The sequence below is a fragment of the Toxotes jaculatrix genome, chromosome 13 (assembly GCF_017976425.1).
Source record: "Toxotes jaculatrix isolate fToxJac2 chromosome 13, fToxJac2.pri, whole genome shotgun sequence".
Classification (NCBI taxonomy): domain Eukaryota; kingdom Metazoa; phylum Chordata; class Actinopteri; family Toxotidae; genus Toxotes; species Toxotes jaculatrix.
In genome coordinates, this window is record NC_054406.1 from 7,766,871 (window position 1) to 7,793,599 (window position 26,729).

General features: G+C 43.7%; 4 protein-coding genes and 1 non-coding gene across 7 annotated transcripts; 2 read left to right on the forward strand and 3 right to left on the reverse strand.

Annotated features, from left to right (window-relative positions):
• The first annotated feature begins 152 nt into the window (after nt 1-152).
• On the forward strand, nt 153-2,576 carry hax1 (HCLS1 associated protein X-1). Of its 2 annotated transcripts, XM_041054193.1 has the most exons (8): nt 153-325; nt 631-884; nt 1,134-1,306; nt 1,418-1,481; nt 1,568-1,701; nt 1,945-2,065; nt 2,160-2,282; nt 2,380-2,576. In XM_041054193.1, the coding sequence occupies exons 1-7, from the start codon at nt 261-263 to the stop codon at nt 2,231-2,233; spliced, it is 885 nt and encodes a 294-aa protein (XP_040910127.1). In that variant the 5' UTR covers nt 153-260; the 3' UTR covers nt 2,234-2,282; nt 2,380-2,576. The 2 variants fall into 2 exon arrangements, with proteins under 2 accessions (XP_040910127.1, XP_040910126.1); XM_041054192.1 differs by having other exon boundaries at nt 2,160-2,576.
• A 2,239-nt stretch (nt 2,577-4,815) lies between these two features.
• On the forward strand, nt 4,816-9,433 carry aqp10b (aquaporin 10b). Its single transcript, XM_041054191.1, has 7 exons — nt 4,816-4,822; nt 4,927-5,252; nt 6,046-6,172; nt 7,688-7,825; nt 8,394-8,512; nt 8,913-9,130; nt 9,244-9,433. The coding sequence occupies exons 2-7, from the start codon at nt 4,944-4,946 to the stop codon at nt 9,431-9,433; spliced, it is 1,101 nt and encodes a 366-aa protein (XP_040910125.1). The 5' UTR covers nt 4,816-4,822; nt 4,927-4,943.
• A 222-nt stretch (nt 9,434-9,655) lies between these two features.
• znf687b (zinc finger protein 687b) lies at nt 9,656-18,483 on the reverse strand. Of its 2 annotated transcripts, none has more exons than XM_041053986.1 (10): nt 18,387-18,483; nt 15,142-17,496; nt 14,047-14,342; nt 13,759-13,943; nt 13,428-13,604; nt 13,169-13,331; nt 12,555-12,908; nt 12,228-12,328; nt 11,858-11,945; nt 9,656-11,638 (listed from the first exon to the last, which is right to left on the reverse strand). In XM_041053986.1, the coding sequence occupies exons 1-10, from the start codon at nt 18,463-18,465 to the stop codon at nt 11,030-11,032; spliced, it is 4,407 nt and encodes a 1,468-aa protein (XP_040909920.1). In that variant the 5' UTR covers nt 18,466-18,483; the 3' UTR covers nt 9,656-11,029. The 2 variants fall into 2 exon arrangements, with proteins under 2 accessions (XP_040909920.1, XP_040909921.1); XM_041053987.1 differs by lacking the exon at nt 18,387-18,483 and adding an exon at nt 18,203-18,241.
• On the reverse strand, nt 12,993-13,127 carry LOC121192533. Its single transcript, XR_005895209.1, has one exon. It is a non-coding gene; the product is annotated as a small nucleolar RNA SNORA13 (small nucleolar RNA).
• A 62-nt stretch (nt 18,484-18,545) lies between the features above and the next one.
• On the reverse strand, nt 18,546-22,531 carry LOC121192339 (26S proteasome non-ATPase regulatory subunit 4). The gene is made up of 10 exons (XM_041053989.1): nt 22,475-22,531; nt 21,722-21,862; nt 21,295-21,409; nt 21,057-21,143; nt 20,865-20,933; nt 20,485-20,700; nt 19,903-20,011; nt 19,649-19,780; nt 19,461-19,513; nt 18,546-19,178 (listed from the first exon to the last, which is right to left on the reverse strand). Exons 1-10 carry the CDS (start codon nt 22,498-22,500, stop codon nt 19,008-19,010), a joined length of 1,119 nt encoding a protein of 372 aa, XP_040909923.1. The 5' UTR covers nt 22,501-22,531; the 3' UTR covers nt 18,546-19,007.
• Between the last annotated feature and the right edge of the window lie 4,198 nt (nt 22,532-26,729).

Below are 26,729 nucleotides of genomic sequence, written 5' to 3' on the forward strand. Positions count from 1 at the left end.
CTGTATAGTTCTGACAAATTTGTTTTCAATTTTTGGACTTATTCTCAAATCTCATTTTTGGTGAGATTTTGGGTCTTACTGCGCATTTTCTCCGCTACTTACGGTAACGTAGCATTACGACTGGTTACGTCAGTATGAAGTATCCAGAACACTTTACGACACTGTTGATAGATGGGGTTGTTTGCTGTTGGTATAGCAATAAAATATATAATCATGCCTTTTAGTCATGATTTAGCTTTGTAGTAAAACGCAGCCATTAAATGAGTGTTTTTGACTTGTTTCGCGGGTTCTTCGGAGTGCCCGGAGGCTATCATCGTGGCCGAAGGTAAGTTTATGGAGCCGAGCACACAGCTGTCGCTCTGCTAAGCTAACAGAAGTTCGCTAACGTTTAGTCTGTCTTTGCTGTGCATGTTGCTAGGTTAGTTAGGTAATGAGGCAGCTTTAGAAACCGTCAGCTCTGTCAGGGAGGTCAAGATTAGTGTCTCTCCGCCAGGTTAGCCACAGGGGTCCCTCAGCTAGCATGGTGGCTGTTTTATTTAGTCTGAGAGTGACTTGCGAATTAATTAGATTGAGAGCTTTGGGATCCATTAGTCATTATGTATTAATGACATGAGCTGTACTTTGTTTCAGGGACCCCTTCTTCGATGCCATGACTCATGACGATGATGATGATGAAGATGATGAGGAGGATGGGTTCTACTATGATGGGTACCGGGGGGACCAGCAGGACCCCTTTGACAGTGCCTGGAGGTTTGGCTTCAGCTTTGGCCCAGACGGGATGAGGATCCAGGAGCCTCCAGTGTTCGGCCATGTCCTCAGAGAGATGGAGGAGATATTTTCCCAGATGGGCCACTGGGACGGACAGCCAGAGTCTGGACACTTTGGTACTAACAGAGTCATGATCCTTGTATTCATTATTAGAGTAGGCTCTGAGGCAAAAGTTTGTCCCACTCTTTGTGCAGTGTGTATCATTTCAACAGATTGTGTGACATACTTCTGTGCACTAATCAGGACTTGGTAACACTTGAATCAAAGTATGATTGTGGGATGAAGATGCCAACTCTGCCCTGTTTCAGCTCATTCTGTTGCATTTCTCAGATGCAGATTCAGTCTCTGTTTCCTTTATGTTTTAGCTGTGCCCAGTGTCATGCCACCACCATCTCAGGACAGAGCTGAGAGGGGAGGAGGGGGATCCAGTGGAAACCCCCTGAGAGACTTTATGTTGAAGACTCCTGACTGCGACCCACAGGGGCCTCATCCAGGGAGGTCTAGAGAGCCCAGAAATGACGGCTACCCTTTTTCCAAGGTAAACGAGACATAAGCCACTTTAGTGTCTTTATCGTGATATTGTTTCATGGGCATCTTTAACTTTGTTAACTGTTATGTATAAATCTGTCTTTTTTAAATGTCTTTTAAGTTCAGTGATATTTGGAGACGGGGTCCACAGAACGTTCCAGTGGAGGAGCAAAAAGAAGACAGAGGTGGGTGATATCTATAATCCTTTAGAAAAAGAGCTGCAGTAAATGTATTCTGTGATTTTTTGCCTTGTATTTTCCATCCTCTCCAGACCTAGACTCTGCTGTGTCCTCTGGAGGCCTGGATCAGATTTTGACACCCCCTGCTGGTCAGGCACCAAGCCAGCCCAAAATCCGATCATTTTTCCAGTCTGTCACTGTTACCAAGGTGGTGAAACCTGATGGGGTGAGAGAAACAGTTTTTTCTCAGTTTCATTATTAATCATGAATTAATATTCTTTCACCGAAGATTTTCAAGTGTTTGATGGACAGTTAACGTGGCCAATTTTTTATCCCAGTGGGAAGACCATGGTAGTGACACTGCTAGGAACTGTGAAATAGCATTTTTAGTACTGTCAGGCCCTTTGTAAATTATTTGGACACAGCAGCATTTGTTGCCATTTTTTCTGTTCTGATGTCTGTGTGTCAGACTGTAGAGGAGAGGCGAACAGTTAGAGACGGCCATGGCAATGAGGAAACCACAGTGACCCGCTCAGGAGGTCCTGGGAACCTGGAGGGAACAGACCCTCAGACTGGACCTGTTCTACCAGGTGAGCTTATCCCCACTGGGTGTTTTTAAACCCTCAGCTCATTCACTCTACATGAGAATATTTTTACATATCCTTATCCTTGTTTTTATTCCAGGTGGTCAAGGCTCCTTTTCAGACATGAGGGACGATGACTCATTATTCTCCAAGTTCTTTGGAGGGTTTAAATAACATATAAAGTGAAGTAAACTCTCCGTAGCTTTTGTTCCCTGAAAACATCTCAGTATATGAGTGTTTTCTGTAGAGCCGTGAGTTGGCATATTCATAGGACAAATCTGTACATGGACAGAACACTTCATGACCTTCAGTTGCCAAAATAAATGTTTTGGATTAGGGTCACTGGCCTGCACTGGGTTTCAAACTCGCCACATAGACTAAAAGCTGCCAATCCCGAAGACTCAAATCAGACACCGAAGAATTTATGATTACATATTTTATTTTTGTATCGTCCCTTTGTCAGGCCTGTTTGGATATGAGTGTGTGATGAATCAAATAAAGAATCTTAATATATTTACACAGTGGGTTTTTTTTTTTCTTGTTATTTTTGGTTGAGTGAAACTGACAAAACACACTGTTGCTCAATTCAGTATATTTAAGGTTTTGTTTTTTGCTGCTATAGCTTCTTCACATCTGATATGACCAGCAGCTTATTGCGGCTGACGGTAGAAGACTTAAGCAAACTTTAGATTTACTGAGTGAATTTGCAGCTTTATGCTGTTAAACAAAAGTTACATAGGAATGAAGTTTGACGCTGAACTCTCAACGTTTCTTCTAGACTGGTAAGTAAAGAGCTGTTCGCTTACAAATAGCACCTTTACCTTAATCCTCTGCTTTCAGATACTGGCAAACACTGCAGCTTCAGATTTTGTATTTCAATTTGACAATTTTTTCTTTTGCAGCGACTCAAAGAGCCCCAGTGGTGCATCTCTCCCCAGTTCACTTTATATACATGGTATTTTTGTACACTTTGCATTTCTAGCCAAAACTACCTTGATAAATCAGCATTATATAGTAAATTTGGCTGTTTTAACAGCATTATCTGGTTATGACCTTGGGTGTTATCTTTCACAGTAACAGTCTGTTATTCTTTAGTAACCTCTTCAAATAAGTGGAAACAAAGTATGCATACTCAGAAACAGATGCCACTGCAGTGAATGATTTGTGGGCAATTCTTCCTGGTTACTTTGTGCTGAAAACCAGCAGAATAAAACAAAAATGGTCTTTGATAGATTGAGGTTTAGAAAACTGTCACATCAGATGCCAGTGAAGCATAACAGCACCTTCTCTAACAGAAACGAGGCTTGCTCTGTGTTTGTTGTGTCTTTGCGTGCAGTCCAGTTTCTGCCAAGCTTGTAACAGTCTTGAGCTCTCTAATCTGGAATCCAGCCTCATCGTGTCCTTATCAGCTTAGCTCATTTATCAAAGCATAGAATGTGTGACAGCAATACACCTTTTCTCATCTGTCTTTATTTAGCTTATTCCACATTAACCCCCTTTCTCCTTCTCCACTGTCCTCTTTTCTGACTTCTACGCAATGAATGTTTCACTGTCACCTTGATCCGTGTTGTGGTTTCCATGTGCTTAAACAGAGATGTCTGTGATACAGAAAGTATGATGATTCATGTTCAATTAAAATAAAAAAAAAATATTCAAGGCGCTCTTTCATGTGTGAAATATCAAAAGGTCCCGTTGCTTTGGCCAGTTCATGAAGGGACTGGAGATAACACTGCCTTAGATTTGTCCTTTGAAAACAGGCTTTATCCTTGACTTAAAAGAGAGCGCCACCACTGCAAACAATTTTAATAAACATACAGAAACTAAATCGTATAGTGCTAAATGGCAGGGCTTCCAAAAGGCTCAATTACGAATTACATAAAGAACGTTTGACCGTATAGCTTCATTTTAAGTCCACGATGAGCAGAAATCCCCAAAAGTACAGATGAGCAAGTTACTTCCAGTGTTGTCATTTTCTTTGTACCTTTTGAATGTCTTTTTACCACCATATTTAATGAGGATACCTGGTTTCAGGTCCAGTTTTCCATGGGTTTTTGACAAGCCCTGACTGGCACAGTATTCTCCGTTATTCACCTCACTGCACGTTACATTCCAGCCTCTGATATTTGTCTATTTCTCTGTGTGCACTTTGCAGTCATTTAAAAAAATGCAGGAAGGTTTTGTAACATTATACTTTGGAAATAATTTAACACCACAGAATAGAGATGAAATACTTGCTGTCAAGTGACAACAAATCTTTTATTACACTTTGTTTTTCAATTATCACACAATCCAATGCATTCATTTGCTTATAAATTACAGTATGATGATCTCTTGGTATGTATCTTTTCTCTTATAATGATCTGCAGTGTGGAAACGGTTTATTGGATTTGCACAATCTAAACTGAACTGGCAGTAAAATACACCTCTGCTGTCATATAGTACAACACTAGACCAGCAAACTAAACCTGAAACCTACAGTAAAAGCTCTGTGTCATCTGCTAATCTCTGTTATCATCTTTGTTGTGTTGTGGTAAATTACACAGACACAATACAGCACAAAGGACAGGTTGTTATAAATATACTGAAATCATTTACAAGACTGTGAGAAAGATGCGCATTGTGCTTTATTTTTAGAACCAACTTTTCCTGATTTAGATGAAGAATGCCGACCTGAGTGTGGTGTCAGATCCTGTTTGCATTCAGAGAAGAAGAAATGTGACAACCAATGGAACGAGAGGAGCAATCAGAGCCAATTCCAACCAGGTGAGATGCCAGCAAACCACCCAAGTGAGCTGTTGTCAAGCTTTTCTCCAAGAGTCCAGTTCTGACTAACAAATTCCTTTTTAATTATTCTTGCTGTGATTTAGGTATTAAAAAAAAAAACATGTCCTACAAAGTGAACTATTCTCCTCTCCTACATGCACACACACCACCACCTCAGCCATGCCATAAAGTGTGTGACGTAGCCTACAGCTCCAGTATGAAAGGGCAAACTCTGCCCAGTCAGGCAGACGGTGCAGTGCTGTGCGGGTCAGATCCACCTGATGACAGCGTACCTGCTCTGAAATCTCACCTGTGGCCGGACGGTGCAGAGGGAACCTCAGGGATGGAGAGGCTGCTGAAGAAGTGTCAGATCAGAAACCAGCTGGTCAGGGAGTGCATGGCCGAATGCCTAGGAGTCTACATCCTGATTGTGAGTATTTTTTTAAGGATCTAAACTTGAATGAGTTGCATGAGGCACTTTGGTAAAGGTGAGAGAGGTTAACCATATGTACTGTATGTTTTTGTCAAAACATAGCACAGGATACAGCCTCTAAACTCAATTTTAGTGTTGTCAAATATTTAAAATATTTGAGACTCTTCTTTTTATCTTTGTCTTTTCCAGTAGATGCAGGCTTTTGCATTTAATATAATCAGCTGTAAAAGTCTGAAAGCTATGAATCTCTTCTTTGCCACTTCATCCAAATTTGTTATCAGTAAACTCAACAAGCATTTAACATAGTTTCCTAAAACTATTACATGCTTACTCTTGTTTTGAAGCAGCTAGTGAATCTTCACAATAGATAACCAAGGACTTTGGCCTGAAAGAAAGACAGAATAAAACAGAGTGACAGTGACTGAGGGGGAGGATGGGTGAGGTAAAAGGGGAGGATAAACAGTGTGGTTTGTTCATCTCTACTGGAGGAGTTTATTTTTGTGTTTTGTGGACAGTTCATATCTAATGACTGTCTCTCCTGTCAGGGCAATGAACATTTACACCACTAATCATAAAGCAGGTTCCTTGGTAATGAAGTTCATAAAAATGGAGATTGCACCAAGGCAACACTCTGAAGTTGCTTACCTGTGTCAGAGCATTGTGTTGACTGTAAACTTTAATGAAAATACAAACACTTTTTTTTTTTCAGTGTGGATTCAGACATTTGAATGTTCTACTGCAGTGTGTCATTCTGTTAATGCAGCTTTTCATCTCTCTTTATTAATTGCAGCTGTTTGGATGTGGCTCCGTTGCCCAGGTGACGACAACTCAAGATAAGAAGGGGCAGTACCTGTCAATCAATCTGGGTTTTGCTCTTGGAGTAACCTTTGGGGTCTTCGTGTCTCGTGGAGTCTCAGGTGAGGGACTCTAAAGTTACGCCTAACAAAGATTGTACTTAATGTTGTTTGATTCTGAAGACTACAAATTTGGGAAATGAGAAAAACTGGTGGTGTAGAGCCAGAAAAACGTGAACCTACCAGACCTCTGTAACCTGCTCCTCTTCTCTGTTTGAGGCTAACAGCTTGTGGCACTTGTGGCTTTGGATTCAGAGGCAAGGGGGGAGTTGTAGGTTTCAGCAGTGAGGATCACTTCCGCGTTCAAAAAGCTGCAGTTCCTCGGCTGCCGCTGGGGGCTGGCTCCAGAAGTGAGCAATTCTCCATTGACTCCCATGTTAAAATAGCCAACTTTACAGCCTAAAAAAAAAACATATTTTCAGCCTGGTACATTTTTTGTTTTTGGTCTATGGTCTGATAGTTTCCACCTCCGTGAACACTGTGGGGCGGGTGAATTTTTTTTGTGCCACAACTGTTTTGTTATTATGAACATTTTCTTATTTAGAACATAAATAATTAGAGCGTGGTTACGTTGAGTGACAGCTCCATAGACAGGCACTGGCAGTTAGCTCTTTGCTAAAGCATCGGTTGGGCTAGGCAGCTACCTCCAGCGGTTGACAGGGGCTGTAGTGTCCGAGTTTGTTTGCCAATGTTCGGATAGGTTTTTGTGACAATATGGCTTGTTATAGTGTAGACTGTACTAACCAACCGAAGGGGTCTGTGTTGCATTTTTTTCGGTAAGTAAATTTCTCACTATTTTACCTGGATGTTTGCACCAATTAGCATGTATTAGCATATTTTGCCGCTGGCTTATGACTTAATTGCCGATTTATGGTCACTGCTGATACAGATAGAGGACCGGAGCAGCTAATGTTAGGGACGTTGTTGCGGTGTGTTCCGTGCTCTCAGAGTCCGTTTATTGCGGGAATACTAGGCTATAATTTTATTTCGTCTCATTTCGCTGTTTAAAAAGTCCGACATCACAAAACCGACTTCCCGAAACCAATGGGTGACGTCACGGGTGCTACGTCCATGTCTTGCACAGTTTATGGTCAGAGGCTAGGTTGTATTGTGGGTAATGCAGGCGCCATGCTTTGTCAAGGAAGAAGGCTGAGTATTGCTTTAAATGAAATTAGGAAAAAAATAAAAATGAATAGAGAGATATACGTGTTTTCCTCTGTCCACATTTATATACAACTGTTTATGTAACTATAAGCTATAGTGTAATGGGAGACTGAAATAAAATATAAATTTAGGACATGAAAAAATAAGACCCACTCTTGCTCCCTCCTTCAGCCAAAGGACAAATGACCAAACCCTCCCCCTTCTCTGAATCCTTCTCCACCCCTAATAAGTTGTGCACATCAGAAATTCTTGTATTTTTATATAACAATATCACGTCAATTAATTGTGCTGGTCAAAACTCTTTGGTTGTGGATTAAAGCTTTCTTTACATCTTTATTTTAGGAGACAAAAAAATGTCATTTTTAAGTTAAGTTTCATGTCAGACCTGGTCTCTTGATTGCTTTCTTTTACAAGGTGCCCATCTGAACCCTGCTGTCACTCTGAGCTTGTGCGTTCTGGGCAGACATCCATGGCTGAAGCTGCCCTTCTACGTCTTCTTCCAAGTGTTTGGAGCCTTTTTGGCCGCAGCCACCGTTGGTCTGCAGTACTACGGTGAGTTTTTCCAACAGTGCTCACCGCAATCGGAATTGCACTATAGAACACACACGCACACACACAAAAATATGCAGATACAAGGAGACAGTTCATATTAAAGGACAAGACCTGCACCATTTTTGTTACTGTCCACAAATCATATAAAATGACCAAAACCAACAGTGCATTATTCCATCTTTTAATAATTTGGAGATTCCCAACACTCTCTGTGGCATGTGGTCCAAGCCCACTCATTCCTACAGAAGAAAAACAAGTCATAAATATAGTTTTAATTTTCTAAAAAGGCTAAATAATTCCCCAAAAATCACTGGGCACTGTAGTTGTTAGCAAATGTTACTTAAATTTGATTAAATGATTAATTTGTTGGGGATTATTTTCAGCTGTGGATTAATACACATTTGGTGCTCCAGTTGGTATTTTTGGCAGGAGGATTGAGTATGTGGAGTTGACTGAAATAAACTACATTTCCAGTCTTCATCATGATGAAGGAATGCATCAGCCAGTGCAACAGTTTTGCTCACATGTATTTTTGTGTGTTTTTGCATGTGTGATGAGATATTTTCAGATGCCATCCGGACGTACAGCGGAGGCGAGCTGACAGTCGCGGGTCCCACTGCCACAGCAGGCATATTCTCCACCTACCCAGCTGACTACCTCAGTCTGTGGGGTGGTGTCGTGGACCAGGTCAGATACTGTCTGTCACCTGAAATTATAGAACTTATATTAATTTATGCAATTGTGGAAATGCTCCAGCTTGTCGTAAGTCATCTTTCACTTTTATGTCTATGATTTTTTTTTAACCTGGTGAAACAGTTAAAGGTGTTCCTTTTAACTTGGATTTAACTGTTGGGCTTCCGTTTGGGAGCAACCCTGAATGTGTTGTTAAAAGAAGGATGGAGAAAGGCTGTGTTTCAACCCAACCAAGAAACATTGCATTTTTTCAGTCCAATAAAGTTTTGAAAGCTTTAATCCAGTGTGTGTTTTCCATTTTTCCTTGTATTGAATCTGGTCCTGGCCTAAATATAGGACAGGTTGTGCACACCTACCTATCTGCACATTATGTAACTCTTCCCATGTTATATAGGTGATAGGCACAGCTGCATTGCTGCTGTGTGTCCTGGCTCTTGGGGACCAGAGGAACAGCTCCCTCCCTGATGGTCTTCAGCCTGTCCTGGTGGGAGCAGTGGTGCTGGTTATTGGCATCTCGATGGGCTCAAACAGCGGCTACGCCCTCAACCCTGCCAGAGATTTTGGACCTCGGTTGTTCACGTACATCGCTGGGTGGGGAGTGGATGTGTTCAAGTTAGTAGTTTCACTCTGTCTGTTGTTTTTGTCTGTATAATTGAATGTATTACTAATTTCCACTTTGTTGCCCCACTCTAACCCAACCCACTGTAACTCTAATGTCTCTGCAGGGCTGGAGGAGGCTGGTGGTGGGTACCTATAGTGGCTCCTTGTGTCGGAGCACTGTTGGGAACACTGATCTATGAGTTGATGATTGAAGTCCACCATCCTCCTGCGCCGTCTGAGCTCCAGACTTCGTGTCAGGAGGCCACTGAAGGCAAGGTGGGACTGGAGCTGGAGGGGGGTGGAGCCAGGCTGTGAAAAACCCTCTCAGGTATAAAATTAAGGCATGGTAAAGAGGAAAAGCTGTCAAATTCTAGCAAAACTGATGACACTCCTGTCAGTGTCAGCTGAACTTTGTGGCTTGGTCTTGTTAAATAAATAATATGAAAACCATCCAATCTGTAAACAGAAAGAAGCTGCAAATGTTGATCTGAACACGACCCTCAACTCTGCAGATGAACGCGCAGCATGAGTCACTCATCTCTTTTACACATTTATTTCGAAACAGCACAAAAGTGTATGGCATTTCAGCAAGCAGACCACAACCATGGAAAAAGAAAATGACATGAAATTTCCACTATTGAGCTATATAAATATGATAGCATGACATATAAAAGATACAAACAAAAAAAATCCACTCATAAGCCCCCATCACATGACCATGAAGGCTCGTTTTTGAAACATACAAAAGAAATGTGAGTACAGCAAGCACTGATTCTGTAGATAAAAAAGAACCATCTCAAAGAGATAAACATTTGTATTCATACACATTAAGACAACACAACCCCCACACTCTCCCTCTGTTTTGTAATTACAATGTATAGCTACCTCTGGGGGGTGGGATTCTTTTTTTCTTTTAAACTTCAAATTGTTTTGGAAAAAAAGGGAACAGTACAAGTACAAATACTATACGTATTCACATTATCATAACAAGTTACTAAAACCAGAACGCTTTTATTTTAGTGTAATTATATGTATTTACAAGGCAAAACTCGTACACATATACTACTGGCAGGAAGCCTGACCTCTCTTCTTCTAGCTTAACAATTAACAACATCACACATTATTCACACTACACAGGTTACAGACCTCCAGTAACCTCGTCTCCTAATGAAATACCTTCCAAGGTTCGCATCTCACATTTCTGTTGCAGGTAAATCGCACTATGTCTAGTAAGATTTGACGCAACCGACTCGCACAAATACCAAGAGCAGTCATGTGTTTTATATAAATAAATATTATAGCAACATAAAAATCAGTGTCAAATTCTCCAAACGCTCCACGTCGTGTTTCTGACGTCGTAAGATCTTTGCTCGAGATCGGTTTTACCAGACTCTGGAGCTGTTAAAACAGGCCTAATGCCAGAAAAATGAGCGTGGACTCGAAGCAAACAAATATGAATATCATGAACAATGCAAAGTACAAAAATATCGGCACTACAGCTATCAGGAGAACAGTGGGAGGTGTATGTATCAAAGCTTGTGTTACATGAAGAAAACAGGCAGGTGGCTACACTCGGTGCAGAGTGAGAGTGATGGATATGGAAGGACAAGACGTATTAGACACAATATGGCTGATATAGAAATATTTTACTCGGCGGGGGCTGTTCGAGAGCCGTTCCACTATCACAGGTGCGTTCATTTAAGTGACCAGTAACGTGATCAAACATGCAGTTACAATCGCACAGAAGAGGTGCCATAGATTAAAACTGTTTATGATAGCTGAAAAAAACTGCGCAAGAGGCAGCTCCATTTCATCTAAGGATCAACATTCAATTCTACCGTCTCCCCGCTCGGACACGACCTTCAGCTCCTTGTTGTAGATGATCAGTCTCAGAGGGACCCACCCCGCCTCTTACAGGGGCTTGTCTGTCTTGTGTGCGGTGAGGAAGGCCATGCCATGGGTCCTGAAGTGGGTGTTGAGGTCTGTGGCCTTGTCGAAACGCCGGCCACACACCTTGCAGCTCAGATTCCCCTCTCCGTCCTCTCCCAGCGCCTGAGGGGAGGCAGCCGGAGAGCCGTCCGGAGAGCCGTGAGTGCGAGGGGTGCCGCGGTCTGCGTCGCTCTGGGTGTCCCGCACGCGGTGAGTGATGAAGCGGTGCCTGCTGAGAGAGCCGGCTGATGCGAAGCAGACGCCGCACTGCAGGCACTGGAAGGAGGCGGTGTCGGCGCGGTGCTGGGGGATGTGGCGCTGAAACTCCGCCCCGTCCTCAGTGGAGAAACCGCAGGGGACACAACGGAAAACATTGTCTTCCTCCTCTAACTCGCTGGGTGTTATCGATGTCGATGCCATGGATGCCCTGGTTCTCTTTGCAGGACCGCCACCATCCTCCCCGTCCTCTGTGGCGTTTTCTTCCTCGTCTCCTGCCCTGACTCCAGGAGGCGCGCCCTCACCGTCTTGTTCTGAGGAGCTACCTGGACCTTCCACCCCTGTGGCTGCACGCTTCCTAGTCATGGGGGGACCCTGAGGAAACAGGAAAGAAGAGACAGAATAAACATCTGCAGGGTTGATACTCAAGGCAAGGAAAATGTTTTGCATCATGTGATGATAGTGTATATTAACAAGAGACTCCAATACCAAGCTTTCTTAGTCTACACAGTGACTTTAAGTCATCTTCAATTTGTCACCTCAACAAAATTTGTTTATAATTACTGTGTAATAAGGAAACGTGTCTTGACTCACCTGTCCATCTGTTGTTCTGTGATGAAGCCGAATATGCTTGTCCAGTAAGAACCGACTGCCAAAGGTGCGTTTGCCTTCTGTGCAGTATCTGAAAAATAATTACACACAGCTGAATCGCTTCATCCAGCACTGAGATTACGCCAGGTTGTACAAATTCTAGGCCTAATTAATTTAGCCCGACTGATACTGGAGCTCAAAACTGATATTTAGGCCAATAGTAATTTTAAAAATGTATGAACCAAAATGTACATAATAGCGATACACCTGCAATGAGCTAATATAGGATGATATATTGGTATGGATGACTTACCAGTCTAGCTCTAGAATTAAAATTGGAATATTAATTATGATGAAAGCTGAAGTGACTCACTGGCAATGGAAGACTCTTTTGTTGCCCTCGTGAATGACACGCTCATGACGTCTCAGGCTGGAAGACGTGCTGAACGTGCCTCCACAAATACGACAAGGGAACTTTGAAGTCAGCCGTGCGCATGCACACACACGCAGGGAGGCAGAGAGAGAGATAAGATAAGATGTTACACCTCGGTCAGATGTGCTACAGTACAGACAGGATATTGACAACAGACTCCAGCCAAATATATCAGAGGTCATTTTCTATCCTCAAAATACAAGTACCTGGTTAAACAGTTCATATTTAGTGCACTGAAATGTTAAACACTTCTCCAAGTGTAGTCACCTTGCCGTGCTCCATCTTCACATGACTCAGATAGTCTTCGTTGTCAGTGAAGGTGGTCTGACACTGGGGGCAGGTCCACTCAGTCTGAGCGCTGGGATGACTGCTGCCCCCTACAGAGGTCGAGTGACTCCCTGGAGCCGCGTAGTCCTCATCTGCGTCGTCATCTTCGTCCTCTTCCTCCTCCTCTTCTTCCTCCTCCTGTTCCCGACCCCAGTCTTCGCCGTCTGAGTTGTCAGGTTTTCCAGAGGACTTTGATTTGAGGCCAGAGGGACCGGATGTGTTGGCAGGGGCTGAGGCGGGGTTAGAGGCATCGGTCTGAGACTCCTGTTTGGTCGATGGGCCTCTGTGAGCGGTCTGAGTGGGGTGACAGGAGAGTGTGAATTAAATTACCTTTAAAAATACCAACTACACCATGCAGTTCACAAAAACTAATTTCTCTGCTGTACTTGGTATAGAACTTAGGACAAGGTCACTGGAGAGGAACCCTGCTAAGGCCGATCCAAGAATTGCTGTATGCCTTTGATGACACCACATTCACTGTAGACAGCAATGAATGGGCAACACATAAAGGCAAAAGGCTCATTTATGAATATTTACTCATCAGAAGAACACACCTTAATATGCTCCATCATTGAACCTTTCTGGGCATAGAGCTTGGTGCAGTCAGGACACTTGAACACGTGCACTTTTTGCTTGGCTAAATGAGTGTCAAAGTGCATGTACAGCAAGGGTTTTTGGGTAAAAACCGTATCACACATCACACACTTGTAGATCATCCTGCAAAAGAAGAAAAATACAAAGAATTCACAATTTGTTTCCAAAACGTGACCTTAATTTTCAAATATCCTCCTCTATCCTCTGCAGCTCACGTACTTGGCCTGTCCTCCGGTGAGTGTTGGGTGCTGGGTGCTGATGTGGCTCTGGGCGCTGGGGGAAGACTTGAAGGCCATGGGGCAGCTGGGGCACTTGTGGAAGACCTCGCAGTGAGCAGTCTGAATGTGGGACTTGATGGAGTTCAACCCTCCGAACACAACCTGGCAGCTCGAGCACCTTGACAAAGCAAAATATGATGTGTTTTACCTCAATATAATGACAATACTGTTCATACCAGTTGTATAAATTGTCCTTTATTAACACCTGTTTCTGTTTTTCTTACTCCCTGCTTGTTAGCAACTGGTTACTATAGCTGGTGTGTTTTACCCACCTGTAGCCAATGCGCCTGGCAAAGTGCAGACAGGCCTCCTCTAAGTGGGTCTGAAAGCTGGCCTGCCGGGCGATCCCACCGCACTCAGGACAAACGTGGGGTGCTCTGTGTTTATGGATCCTCTGGTGGGCGGACACGGCACACGAATTTGGCAGCATCATGGGAGGCGAGCACTGCGTGCATGTCTGAAGCAGAAGAAAAGGAAAAATTAAAAAACAAATAAACACAGTGACCAAAAGTAGAAACCAGCAGCATGACACATACTGTGCTCTCATCACCAAGACTCACTGAGTTGGGAGCAGCTCTGATCTGCTGGAAGTGCGTGACCAGCTCAGCCTTGCCAGAGAATTGTGTTTGGCACTCTGGACATTTAAAGTTGTTGTACTGCAGACCCTCGGCCTTCTTGCAGGGCAGAGGCATCAGCGCTTGGGGGCCCTGAGGTGCGCGGCGAACAGGCCGAGGCTGAGATGCTGCGGAAGATGTAGCATCCTTCAGTGGGCTTGAGTTAGCGGCGATGGTGGAACCCCCGGGTGTGGTGGAGGGAGAGGAGACTGGAGGAGGGGAGGACGAAGAGGAGAGCAGGCCTGGTCAGCCAAAAGGTGGAAGAGACAAATGGGACATGGTCAATGGAGATGAATCACAGATGAACGATGCTGGGTTTTCTTTTATGAAATATCAGAAAAACTTTTCTTTCAGGACTCTACACAAAAATAAAAATGTATGATTTGGAGCTGAAACAATGAGCTGATCAACATAAAATTAATTTTGATAATCGATTAATCATTTGTCATTTTTTTGAGCAAAAATGCCCAAAAAACATCTGATTCATGCTCATTTCTGATTGTCTGCCGATTCTGTTTTAGTCTGTAATAACAAAATTAGTACCTTTGGGTTTCAGACCTTTCATCGGCCAAAACAAGCAATCTGAGGTCACCTGGGATTCTGAGAAATTGTGATGGATCTTAACCGTTTTCTGACATTTTTCGCACTAAACAATAAACTGATTAAGAAAATGACTGCAGCCGATTGCAGCCCTTGTATGTCAACAACATAAGTGAATGTTGACTTCAAAAGCATCAGACAGAATTAACCATCAACAATTTTGATACTCAATTACTTAACTTACTTAATTTATTAAACTAAATACCAAATATCCTATTTCCCATCCCTCAAATGTGAGAATTTTATGCCATCTCTGTTCTATGCAATTGTAAATTGAATATCTTTGGGTTATGGACTTTCATTTGGACAAAGACACTATGAGGATGTCACATTTGGTTCTTGGAGATTGAGATGTATATTTTATGACTAAATGATTAATCGTGAAATTACACAACAGATTAACCAATAGTTGAAATAATCATTAGCTGCAGCCCTGCTTACCACCAATGGGTGTTATGTCCTGCTGTCCAATCATCTGCTCAACAGTGACAGGCCTCATGACCAGGTGTGAGCACTGCATGACCAGCCCACGCTCCTTATGCTCCCTGGCATGCAGCAGCAGGCTGCACTTATTGAAGAAGGCCAGTCTCTTAGCACAGTGGTTGCAGGTCACCTCAATGCGTAGCGACCGCCGGTCGTAGTGTCGAGCCAGGCTGCGCTCCAGAGCGAAAGCATCTCCGCACTCCAAGCAGCGGTACCCTGTGGCTGGGAGCGGTAGACCCCACTCAGGTGGCGGAGGAGCAGAGAGGTCAGGCTTGTAGCTCGGCAAAAGGTTCTTACTGTTCAGGATTTTGTTAAAAGCCTCCACCAGGCTTGACTGACTGCGGGAAATGACGGCACCTGTGCTGTTGACAATGGAGGCAGGTTTGTTTGACTGGAGAGTGCCGCCTATGATGGTGCCACTGCCTCCGTTAGCCGTTTTATTAGTGGCTGTACGTACACTGATGCCACCAGCAGCAACTGAGAACTTTGGAGAGGAGGCCACAGCTGGAGTTGCAGGCAAGGCGGCAGATTTAGTGATGCTAACAGCAGTGGCAGAAACCTTGGCCTTGTCAGATGCAGCCATTTTGTTCTGGACCTTTGTGGCCGCAGCAAGCATGACACTGCTGGCTGCGAGAGTAGATACGGGCAGAGCATTGAGAGCACTTACTTTCTGGGATGTTGTTGTCATGTGACCAGGGGATGCTTCAAGTTTTTGGGCCTTGTTTCCTAATATCTTACGCTCCCCAGTTTGAGCTTTAGGGTCCAAACCTTTCCCTGCAGTACCACCTTTAGGCGCTACCCTTGTGACAGTTCTGGTGATTCCACCTGTGGAAGTTTTAATTGTTTTTATTCTGACTTTGAGGGGTCGGGATGGAGCTCCAGAAGCAGCAGATGCAGTAACACCTCCTTCTCCTGTATCAGTGGACAAGGGTTTAGGCTTGCCATCATCCACCTCCATCTTTTCTTCACCTGTTCTCACATTTTCTCCCTTGTCAGCTTTTCCATCGACAACCCTATCAATCCCATTCCCCACTTCCATCTCCTCCTCCTCCTCTTTAGGCTCCCGCAGTTCAGCAGGAGGTGGAGTGGAGGCCACTGCAGGGCTGGAGCACCTCTTGGTGGTGACTTGAGCAGTTGATTTTGGCATCTCTGGTTCAGGACTCTCTGGTGAGTCTCTCTCTTCTATGACATGTTCTGGGTGCCTGTCCTCCAGCTGGGGACTCTCTGTTGAACCAGATTGGGGGGTTGATGAAGTCAGAGATGCCCCTGAAGGAGTGTCCCCAGGTTTGGGGTGAGATGCAGTAGAGGATGTGGGCTGAGTTGAAACTGAGTCAGACTTGTAACGTCGGCTCAGTTGAGTGCAAGCTGGGGAGTCTGGGTTCTCCTGAATCACCAGCGGACTCCCCAAATCAGGATCAGAATCGTCCTCCTCCATCTGCTGGTGCTGTAATCCAGCAGGGCCACTTTTGGGAGCTCCATTAAAAGGCTGAGATGAGTGCAGTGGGTGTGATGAGAGGGCAGAGGGTGGAGTTGGAAGCAGAGGCTTGGAAGGCGGAAAGAAAGGCGAGGCTAATCCGACGGGTCCACCGGCAGCCAGAGGAGACGACCCCGCTGATAGAGAGGAGGATGAAGGTAGTGATGCTTTGACCCCATCTGCCCTCTCTTGGCCTGTATCCTGCTGCTGCTGGTGCTGCTGCTGTAGAAGCTGCATCTTCCTGGCCCGGCCCACTGGATCTCCAGACCCCTGTGCCACAAGTGGTTTAAGTCTGTTGAAAATGTTACCACCCTGCTTGTGAGACTTAGCTGCACCAGCACCTGCTGCTTCTGAAGACACTTTAGGGGTGTTCAATGACCACGGCGCCCCATTAGACTGGGCTTGGCTTAGGGGAAGGGGCGTGGAGACACCAGACGCCCCAAAACCATTGTGGTTGAGAGCCTCAGATTCAGTCATTCCAGGGGCGCATGCACCTAGTCTAGGACCCACATCTACCCCTGTGATCACATCAATAGGGTCCTGGTCTGCGTCTCCCTCACCTCCATCTACGGTCTCAAGGCGTACTTTATTCTTCACAATCACACTAACAATCGAGGTGTCCGCCTGGGGATCTGCGGGGCTTGGCGGCCTCAACGATGACCCAACGCCCACCACGCTATCCGGCTTTCCCAAAGGTGCACCTGCAGCTCCATGGGGTCCCTCTGCCTCATCTGGGGCAGATTGGATGGCCTCTTTGGCATCTATGTCAGGAATGTCAAATGCTGCCAACAGGTCATCAAAATCTGGGGTCTTCATGTCCCCCATACCGGGATTAACTCCTGTAAAAACACACATTCAGTGACACAGTAGCAGAAGGCAACAAAATGCACTAGCATGAACCTGCCTGTGTTAGTAACAAGCAGCATAATACCTGCTCCAAAATCTCAACATGCAAATCACTAAAGTCGCTAATGATCGTTAAAATATTTATATTTTCGATGTTATTTCATACATGCACCTTCGTTTGACAAATACTAACAATCTGTAGCAGGTTAGCTTGTTATCAGTGAAACCAGGAAAGCTTTACGCATCCTGCACTAGCATTTACATTAGCCAGCTAGCATGTTAGCGTCGGCGTTTCTGCAACCAAACCCTTTCTCAGTTAACAGCTTCAGCACTAGTTTGCTATGAATGGGAAACACTGCTTCAATAAAGCTTTTAGTGCATGCAAAAGCTTTGCAATGGTGACCATCTGAGAGACAGTTCAACCGGGACGGCGTTCCGTGGCAGCGACCTCGGTTATTTTGAGCTAACGATATTCCTCCCCGACTGAGGCTGGCTAGCTGGCCGCTGAGCTCCAGCCAAGACAGAGGGGTCATTTAGCTAACTAGCTAGCGCTCGCCGTTAAAAAGCCACCGGAGCGGTTTGCTGAATCGTGGTTTCACAGCGGTAACAACCCGGTGATCGCAGGGTCGACGATGTCACAGAAGAGGATGGTTGGGCTGGGGATTTTCGTTTAATATTTCACGTATTTTGATTGTTTACCTGGATATGCGATTCCCGACTATCCTAGCTCGTTTTCAGCTGAAAATGCTGCGCTTCCCGTCACATGACCCGAGACATCCTATCAGGCCGTGATAGCCCTGGAAAAATGCATGGAGGATGCTGCAAACGACACGTATATTTATTTCTACCGAAAATAACACAAAACATTTATCAGTGTCCTTACCCGACTTATTTTTAAACATCACGCGAAGCCACACGAAGCTGAGGACTGTGGTCTCTGCACGGAACTGATGGTTTGCCATGATCACACCTTTTACATATCCCAGTCTGCATACAACAATATGAGGCTCAGAGGGCAACAGAAACACCAAAAAGCAACGTATTTACATATAGTTTTTATTGCAAAAAAAAAACAAAAAAAAAACCACAAAGACGTGACAGGAGTGTGGCTAGATGTTTAGTTTAAGAGCCTGTCATCACAATTGTTTCTCCCTTCTGGTGGGTCAATCAGTAATTATACCATGGAGGGAAAATGTAGGGTAAAGAGTGCACAAGGCAGTTTGAGAATAGGCCCATATTACATTTTTAAGATCAAATAAATGTATGTTACTGGGCAGTCAGACTTCACTCTAAATAGTCATTCAGTATTGTAGTACTGTATTTCTAGTATGTTGGTGCTTCTGAGTGTCTTGAGAGAAAAGGATGGTATTAAATGTCAGAGTGCTGTCATGCAGGGCAATGCATCAGCAACCTTTTCGTATATTAAAGTAATCCTGAATTAGTCTGCAATTGTTCATATTTTGAAGACGAGGTCTGAAGTCTCTGTCCTTTCTCTTTTTCCCCCTCATTTCTTCTTCTCTTCGTCCTTTTTCCCGTCTGGCTTGTTTCCTGTCTGGGAGGCCAGGGAGCCCATGGCGTTCCGGATAGCCTCGTTGTTTGGGTCGACACCAGGCAGGTTCTCCAAGACGCTCTGAAGGAACTCTGGGTCTTGCATCACATCATAGTCATCTTCCTCCTATTTGATTACAATATAGGATGGTACAAGTGATTAGAATGGATCAGGTCTTCATTTAAGTGGTTTTAAGATCTAGTGGGTCCAATGTTTGGCTGACCTCATGGGAAGGTAAAACATATGTGTGTAGGTATATAGGATCTTAGCTTAAGAGCCAGTCATCACAATTTTTTCTTCCTTCTGGTGATATTTCTTAGTTGATTTTCTATTCAACCTTTCCATGTTAAGTTTCATCTCCGTCCAAGCCTTGAAGTCCTGAACTGCTTTACAATTTAATTTACTCACCTTGGCTGATTCTGTAGTGTCCATGGGGGCTCCTGTGTCCATTTCTCCATACTCTGTTCACAGAACAAGTGGGGGAAAAAAAAATTATTATCACTTATTATTATATTAACAGATATACCAGCAAATATAAGAGTGACCAAAAGAGAAAGCAAGAGCATAAATGTGTATGATAATCACATGGAACTCACCTCCTCCAGCAAGAGACATCTGCATGGCATAGGCTATCTGCTCCTCCTCTGTCATGCTGCTGAAGTCAGGAAGCACTGCTGCACCGCTCTCAGGCTGAGATACTGACATCTTCAATAAGGCCTCCTCTGATTCTGAGAAAACCAATCAAAACTAATTAATGGACCAAAACAATTATACATTTATCAGTCTGTCAATCTAGCCTAACATTTATCAAATCTGTCTCTTAAGCAAAATCTGTCAGTCTTTGCATTACCATCTGCGCTGGGTGTGGGCATGCCTGCCTCGGCTGCAGAAGCAGCAGCAGCTCTGCGGGCCTCCTCCTCCTGCCTCTGTCGCTGCTCCTCCATTGATACACGCAGGGCCTGAAGGAATGCAAAGCACAGTGAGAAATAAAGACACAGGACATCACTTCTTACTCTAAAAAGGTAAGTTTTTTAAATTCTGACAAAGCCACTGAGCTCTTGAGAACATACACAAGGGACAGTCCCCCAAAAAGTCTTTAACTGATGCCATTTTCAGTGCCTCATTATGCAACATCACTTTGTCTTCCCTTTTTCTGTGTGGATCAGTGGTTTCCAACCTCAGACTGGCTCAAGGGAGCTGATGCACATATATTTGCTATGCAAACAGCATCTCACACACTGGTATTAGCTTAGGCACATCATGAATGGGGCACTGAATAAGCATTTCAGTCTTCCCTTTGTACAACTATTGTGTCCCACCATGTAATAATAAGTGCTATATTCCCTTTTGTTTGTTGATATCATAACAAATAGCATGTTTGCTTGAAAAGACCCTTGAATTTCTCTCTAAAATCAATACATATATTGCTTACCAGGGCCAGCTCTGGATCAGCACTGGGATCCACACCAAACTCAAAGTCGCTGGCACCAAGACCCATCATAGAGCCTCCTTCACCGGCCAGGATGGGAGAGGAAAGCAGCGCATCAGCCAGACTGGGCCCTGGAGGGACTGTGACCAGGTGGGAGCCTGTCCCCTCCTTCCCATTTAGAGTATTTATAAAAGCCGTCAGCTTTTCTGTGTTCACCTCCTAAATACAGAGTTGGAGAAAGAGGGTAAGTGCAACTGAGAGCTCAATTTGTAAATCTAAAGAAGTGTCAGCTATGTTAAATCAACGAAATACAATCTAAACATTATATTTTAATTTACTCTGCTTTGCAGTAGTATGATGAAGGATGAACCAAGAATTCCCACCTCTTCTCCAAAGTTGATAATATCCACGTTCACCTTCTCTTTTTTCAAGCGCTTTGCCAACTTGACAAGCTGCAGAATTGGCAGATTGGGACAGAAGAAAAAGACACAAGTGTTAAAGTTTTAAACCTACTAACATCAATAGGAAAACAACATTTCTCTCTGGCACAAAATGATACAAGACTTCAAACTCACATCTTTTTCGTTGTCTTCTACAGGACTCCCAACAAAGGCAATGATCCTCATCTTGTGGTTTTTTCCTTGTCTGTGCTTTAGGGCCAGCTACACAGGAAAAAACATATAAAAAATGTGGCCACTCAAAATCAGCTGCTACCAAAGGCAAAACTTGTTCTTTACCCATTATGTAATTACTAGGTCAAGACCTTGTTTTAAGTTTGAAACAATGGATTCAAATCAGAAACAGGTTACACACATGAGCAACTCTGATGCCCGTGCAGAAGCAGATCCTCCCCCTGGGCTGGACAGCGTGGAGTTTGGACAGGATGCGGCCAGTATCTGGTGTCAGCGTGGTCAGGACCTCACAGTCACTGCATGAAAGCATGAGAACAGCATTAAAGTAGCACTGACACAATCTCAATAACCCATCATCAACAACTAGGTACCACAAAACTAACATTGTATTCAGAACTACAATTAGTTGACTGACAGTTTGTGATATATGATATATTGTAATACGTTGTTTAGCATTTTGAACTTATTACCTTTATGATGTATAATAGTTGTGAAAATAAAGAAACAACTCAATTGCCTATTAGATGCGCCATTGAAGATGTGCCTATGCAAAGTGTTGCTAAAGTGCTGTGAATTATTCTTTGTTTAGTAAAGAGGGAAAAGCTTACTTTGCCATGGTGATGAGGCCCACGCTGTTTTCGGGGTTACTGCGTGTTTTGGAGTGGCAAACAATATTGACAGCATCTTGTTGAGCCTGTAACCTCGTCGGTAGAAAGTCTCCATTTCTCATATATTCACTGTTGTCCACACTGAGGATGGAAACGTTATTTTAGTGAGGCTCTGACACAACCCTGAGCTAACCAGCTAACATTAGCGGTTGACATGTCATTTCCATATTACCCTCGACCTCGTTAGGCCTAGTAACTAGTTTACATGGATAAGACATCTCAGGTCCTCTTTGCCATCAGCACTCTGTGGGAAGATCTACCTTCTTCACAGGGGAATTAGACAACTAACTGGCGTTACAAGATAAAAACAGCATTAGCACGACTGGCTAATGTTAGCAAGTGGTGTCACCACACACGTCGCTGGTGTGAACGATCAAATCGCCGAGGTTGTCAGTTCTTGATTTCGATACAAAGCACTAAATTGTAAAGAATGATATTTATGAATGCGCATACTTCAATAAATACCTTAACAAGACAGGAAATCTGAGCTAACTTTAGCAACAATGACTCAGCCGGTCGACACTGTGTTAGCCGGCTGACCGTCAATGGTCAAATATAAATCCGTTTTCAGGGGTATTTCCTTCATATTCAGGTCTATGAACTATCTGATCAAGTAAATATGCGATATGCCTTCGTATGAGCAGTTAACAGATCAGCAACTACACAAAAAAAAACATTACATTCAGTTCTTACCAGACCATAGTACTTTCAAGCACCATCTTGGAAAGTTCTTGTTGCTCTCTGTCGTAATTGCACAAGCTCACATGTGATTGGACGAAGACCGAACAAAGCGAAATATAATTGGTTAGGTTTTCTGACAAAAAAACCTTTCTGAAGAACCACTTAATAACTGTTTTCCATTGCAGTTCATAGTCTTCATCAGCAAAAAACAGAACAGAATAGAACTTTATTTATACTGTGATGGCCTCTGCCTTATTACGTTATATTTTGAAGTAATGGGAAGTTGTGGTGGGCGCAAGGCAAATTTGTGGCACCTGGGCTGGGTGGACCCAGGGTATAAAAACCCAGCCCACACTGATTTCTGGTTCCTCTGTTTTTCTTTCCACGGTTGATATCGGCCAGCATTGGTACACCTTTTCTTTTCTTCTCTTCTCTTTTGTGACCCGAACAACACTCCACATTTCATAATGCTCACTCATGCACACTTACGCTACTGACAACACTGATTTCCACACCCCATATTTGTAGATATTTCCTGAGTTGTTTGTTTGCTTTAAGTATAATAAATTTACATTTGTATTATTTCTTGGGTGTCCTTTCCAAATTTGTCATGGCCTAAGAGCCGGGTTATGACAAATTGGGGGCTCGTCCGGCCGTCTTGTTTGTGCCGCAACTTTTAAAAAGTTTGGTGAGGGCATTTGTGGCGCGCAAAGCCTCTTTGTCCTTTGTTTGCTCGTGTGGGCAAACTTTTGCAGGTGTTTGATCAGAGGAAAGGGCACGTGTCTGGGAATGATTTTGTGAGGTGAGTGAAGTGTTTAGGATTTTGTGCTCGAGGAGTCTTATTGTTTGGCCCGGAGTGCTTGTGGAGAGCTTTTTGTTTGGTGGTGTTTGTGCTGATACTGGATGGCTGAGGTGACACGCGGATGTTGCCTATATGCTTAATTGTTGTACAAAGGTGCGGAGTTTTCCCTTGTAGGCTGTAGCGACGTTCCCTTTTGGGTTTGTTGAGCTGGTTTTTGTAGTGTTGTGGCGAACGTGGTTAAAGCTTTGCTTGGGAGCATGTCCGTGGTTTCGGGGGAATGGCTAGCTTGCTAGTCGCTCTTCTGTTCCAGCGGTCTAAAGTGCATAAATACCCACCGCAATTAGCTGCATGAAGACTAGGGGCTGAGTTTAGTTAGCTGGGTTGGGTGTTAAATAGCGGGGGGAACTCCAAATCGAGTGGAGGACTTAACACTGGTTAACATCGCTGTGTCTGTCTGGCTGTGTGCTATAAGAATAAACACTTTGTTTATTTGCTTTTGTTCTTGTAAATATTTGAGATGTCTGATGATAAACCGGATTATTCTTCGGGTCCTGCGACTTTGCCTTTTTCTATGCAGGGATTAACATTTGAGCAACAGAGAGATTTTACTTTTGCAGATGGAGCATGAGAAAGGGGGGCTACCACGAGCAGGTACCGCTCGTCCCTGGCGCTTTTCACAGTTCTTCTGTGCTCTCGGACCACGGTCGGCGAGCTGAACAGAAACGGTTAATGCTAGGAATTGGCCTGATGCGGACTGCGCTCTTATGATCCAGTGTGTGTTCACAGAGAAAGCGCAAGAAGCGTATTCAGCTTTAAGGAGAGCTCTAGTTACAGTAATATAAAAACTGCTGTGCTTAAAGCATACGAGCTTATTCCGGAGGCACAACGCCAGCGTTTTAGATCACGGGGGGAAAAAGATGATTAGACGTACAAGGAGTTTGCCAGGGAGTTGTCAACCCACTTTAACCGGTGGTTGGGTGCGCATAATGTCACTACTTTTGGAGAACTTTGTGATCTGATGGAACAGTTTAAAAGTTGTCTTCCGGAACGTATTGCAATCTATGTTACAGAGCAAAAAGTTACTACTGCTGCTAAGGCTGCTATGTTAGCGGATGAATTTGTGTTGCTCCATAAGAGCACTTTAAAGGCGCGCTCAGCGCAGCATGGTGCGTTTGGTTGGCGAAGGAATAGTATTGGTTCCGTCTCGGTGCAGCGTTCAGCGAAAGTTGGGCAATTGAAAACTGACTTTGAGACTAGTGGCGGTTTTGATACAAATAACGCTTTTAACTTTTGTCACGAGAAGGGACATTGGAAGGCGGACTGTCCTGTGCCGGATCGCCGGTTGAGAGTTTGCTCTTTGGGCGTTTAAAAAAAATTCAGAATCCCTGTGTAACCTGGATGAGTTGTTGGCTCACCTGCCGGAGTCAAGCCGAATCGAACTGTCGGCGTTGATGCACAATTTTCCTTGTTTGTTTGGTGATACTCTCTCACGAACCAGCTGGGTTGAACATGATATTGATGTTGGAGATGCGCAGCCAACAACAAAACAACATTTCTATAGTTTATCGCCAGCTAAACGTAGTCTTTTGGATGCTGACATTGATTATATGTCCCAGAACAACATAGCAGAACCGTCGTCATCTAGCTGGGCTTCTCCGTGTGTTTTGGTCCCGAAACAGGATGGGGCGCCTCGGTTTTGTACTGACATGAGAAAAGTCAACTCGGTCACAAAATCAGTTTCATTTCCGTTGCCGCGCATGCATGATTGTGTTGATCAAGTGGGGTCTGTCAAATTTGTTAGTAAGTTCGATTTAATGAAAGGATATTGGTGTCCGGCTTGACGGTTGGTGGTATACAGTGATACCTGGCACTCGCATCTTCAGCGCATCCGTGCGCTCTTTGTGCGGTTGGCTGATGCACACCTAACCTTCAATGGCTAAATGTGATTTTGCCAGGGCCACAGTGACATACTTGGGTCATGTTGTGGGACAGGGTCGTGTGGCTCCTGTCCAGGCTAAGGTTAGTGCCGTGGTGGAGTATCCTCGGCCCACCACAAAAAAAAAAAAAAAAACATCAAAGGATTTTGGCATTGGTGGGTTATTATAGGAGATTCTGTAAAAATTTCTCCACGGTCGTTTTTCCTCTTACCGAGCTGCTTAAGGCCGGGGCGCAGTTTAACTGGTCGGAAGAATGTCAGCAGGCTTTTGCAAGTGTGAAGTCTCTGCTGTGCTCCTCTCCTGTCAGCCAGGTGGGAGCAGGTGCTGTTTTGCTTCGGAGTGGGGGCCAAGGGATTGTTGGGGCCCTTTAGTTTCTTCTCTAAAAAATTTAATAATTACCAGCGTAATTATTCTGTGATTGACAAGGAGGCTCTGTCGTTGATTTGGGCTTTACAGCAGTTTGAGGTTTATGTAGGCGCAGGAGAATTGACGGTGGTTTATACAGACCACAATCCTCTGACCTTTTTGTGTTCCCTTAAATTCCCAAACCAAATGCTGACGAGGTGGTCGTTGTTTTTTGCAGGCGTATAATCTGGAGATTTAGGCACATCAAGGGAACTGATAATGTTATGGCAAATGCCTTGTCACGTGCTCCTTGGCATTAATCATTCATTGGTGTACCCAATATATTCAATATTCAATATATTCAGTATTAAGATGTTGCCTGTTTTGTTCACTTGCTTCTGTTTTCCTCTTAATATCCTTTCCAGGTTTTCAGATTGCTGAGGATGGATGTGGCAGCTTGCAGTTTGAACAGCCAGGACAGAGGTAATCCAGTAATATGTTTTTAAAAAAATCATTTTCCTGTGTTTTGTTGATATACGGTTGATATAATCGCCAGCATTGGTACACCTTTTTTTTCTTTTCTTTTGTGACCCGAACAACACCCCACATTTCATAATGCTCACTCACGCACACTTACGCTACTGACAACACTGATTTCCACACCCCATATCTGTAGATATTTCCTGAGTTGTTTATTTGCTTTAAGTATAATAAATTTACATTTATATTAATTCTTGGGTGTCTTTTCCAAATTTGTCATGGCCTAAGAGCCGGGTTATGATAATACTGCAAATACAGATTAGGATTGGGCAATACGGGGTAAAATCCTCTATCACTGTATATGTAATTTTTTTATGGAGTTTTTCTGGTTCTCAACTGAGAAGCTGGTCATGGATAAAACAGGCAGGTATATATCTAATTGGCAAATCCAGTAATTTAAATATCTGACTAGTCAAGGTACTTTATTTTATCAATGCAAGAATACAATCCAAGATTTCCATAAACCAGTTATGTTTATTAATCTGCAACATTGCAAGGGTGTAACAGACCAAGAAATATAAAAGCGATGGCTACCTCATTATTAACAGAAATGTCTGATGGATGACTGATATTGTCTAACAATATATATTGTCATACCCCCAAACACTCTTAGAGATATAAAGAGTTTAAAATCTGTATAATG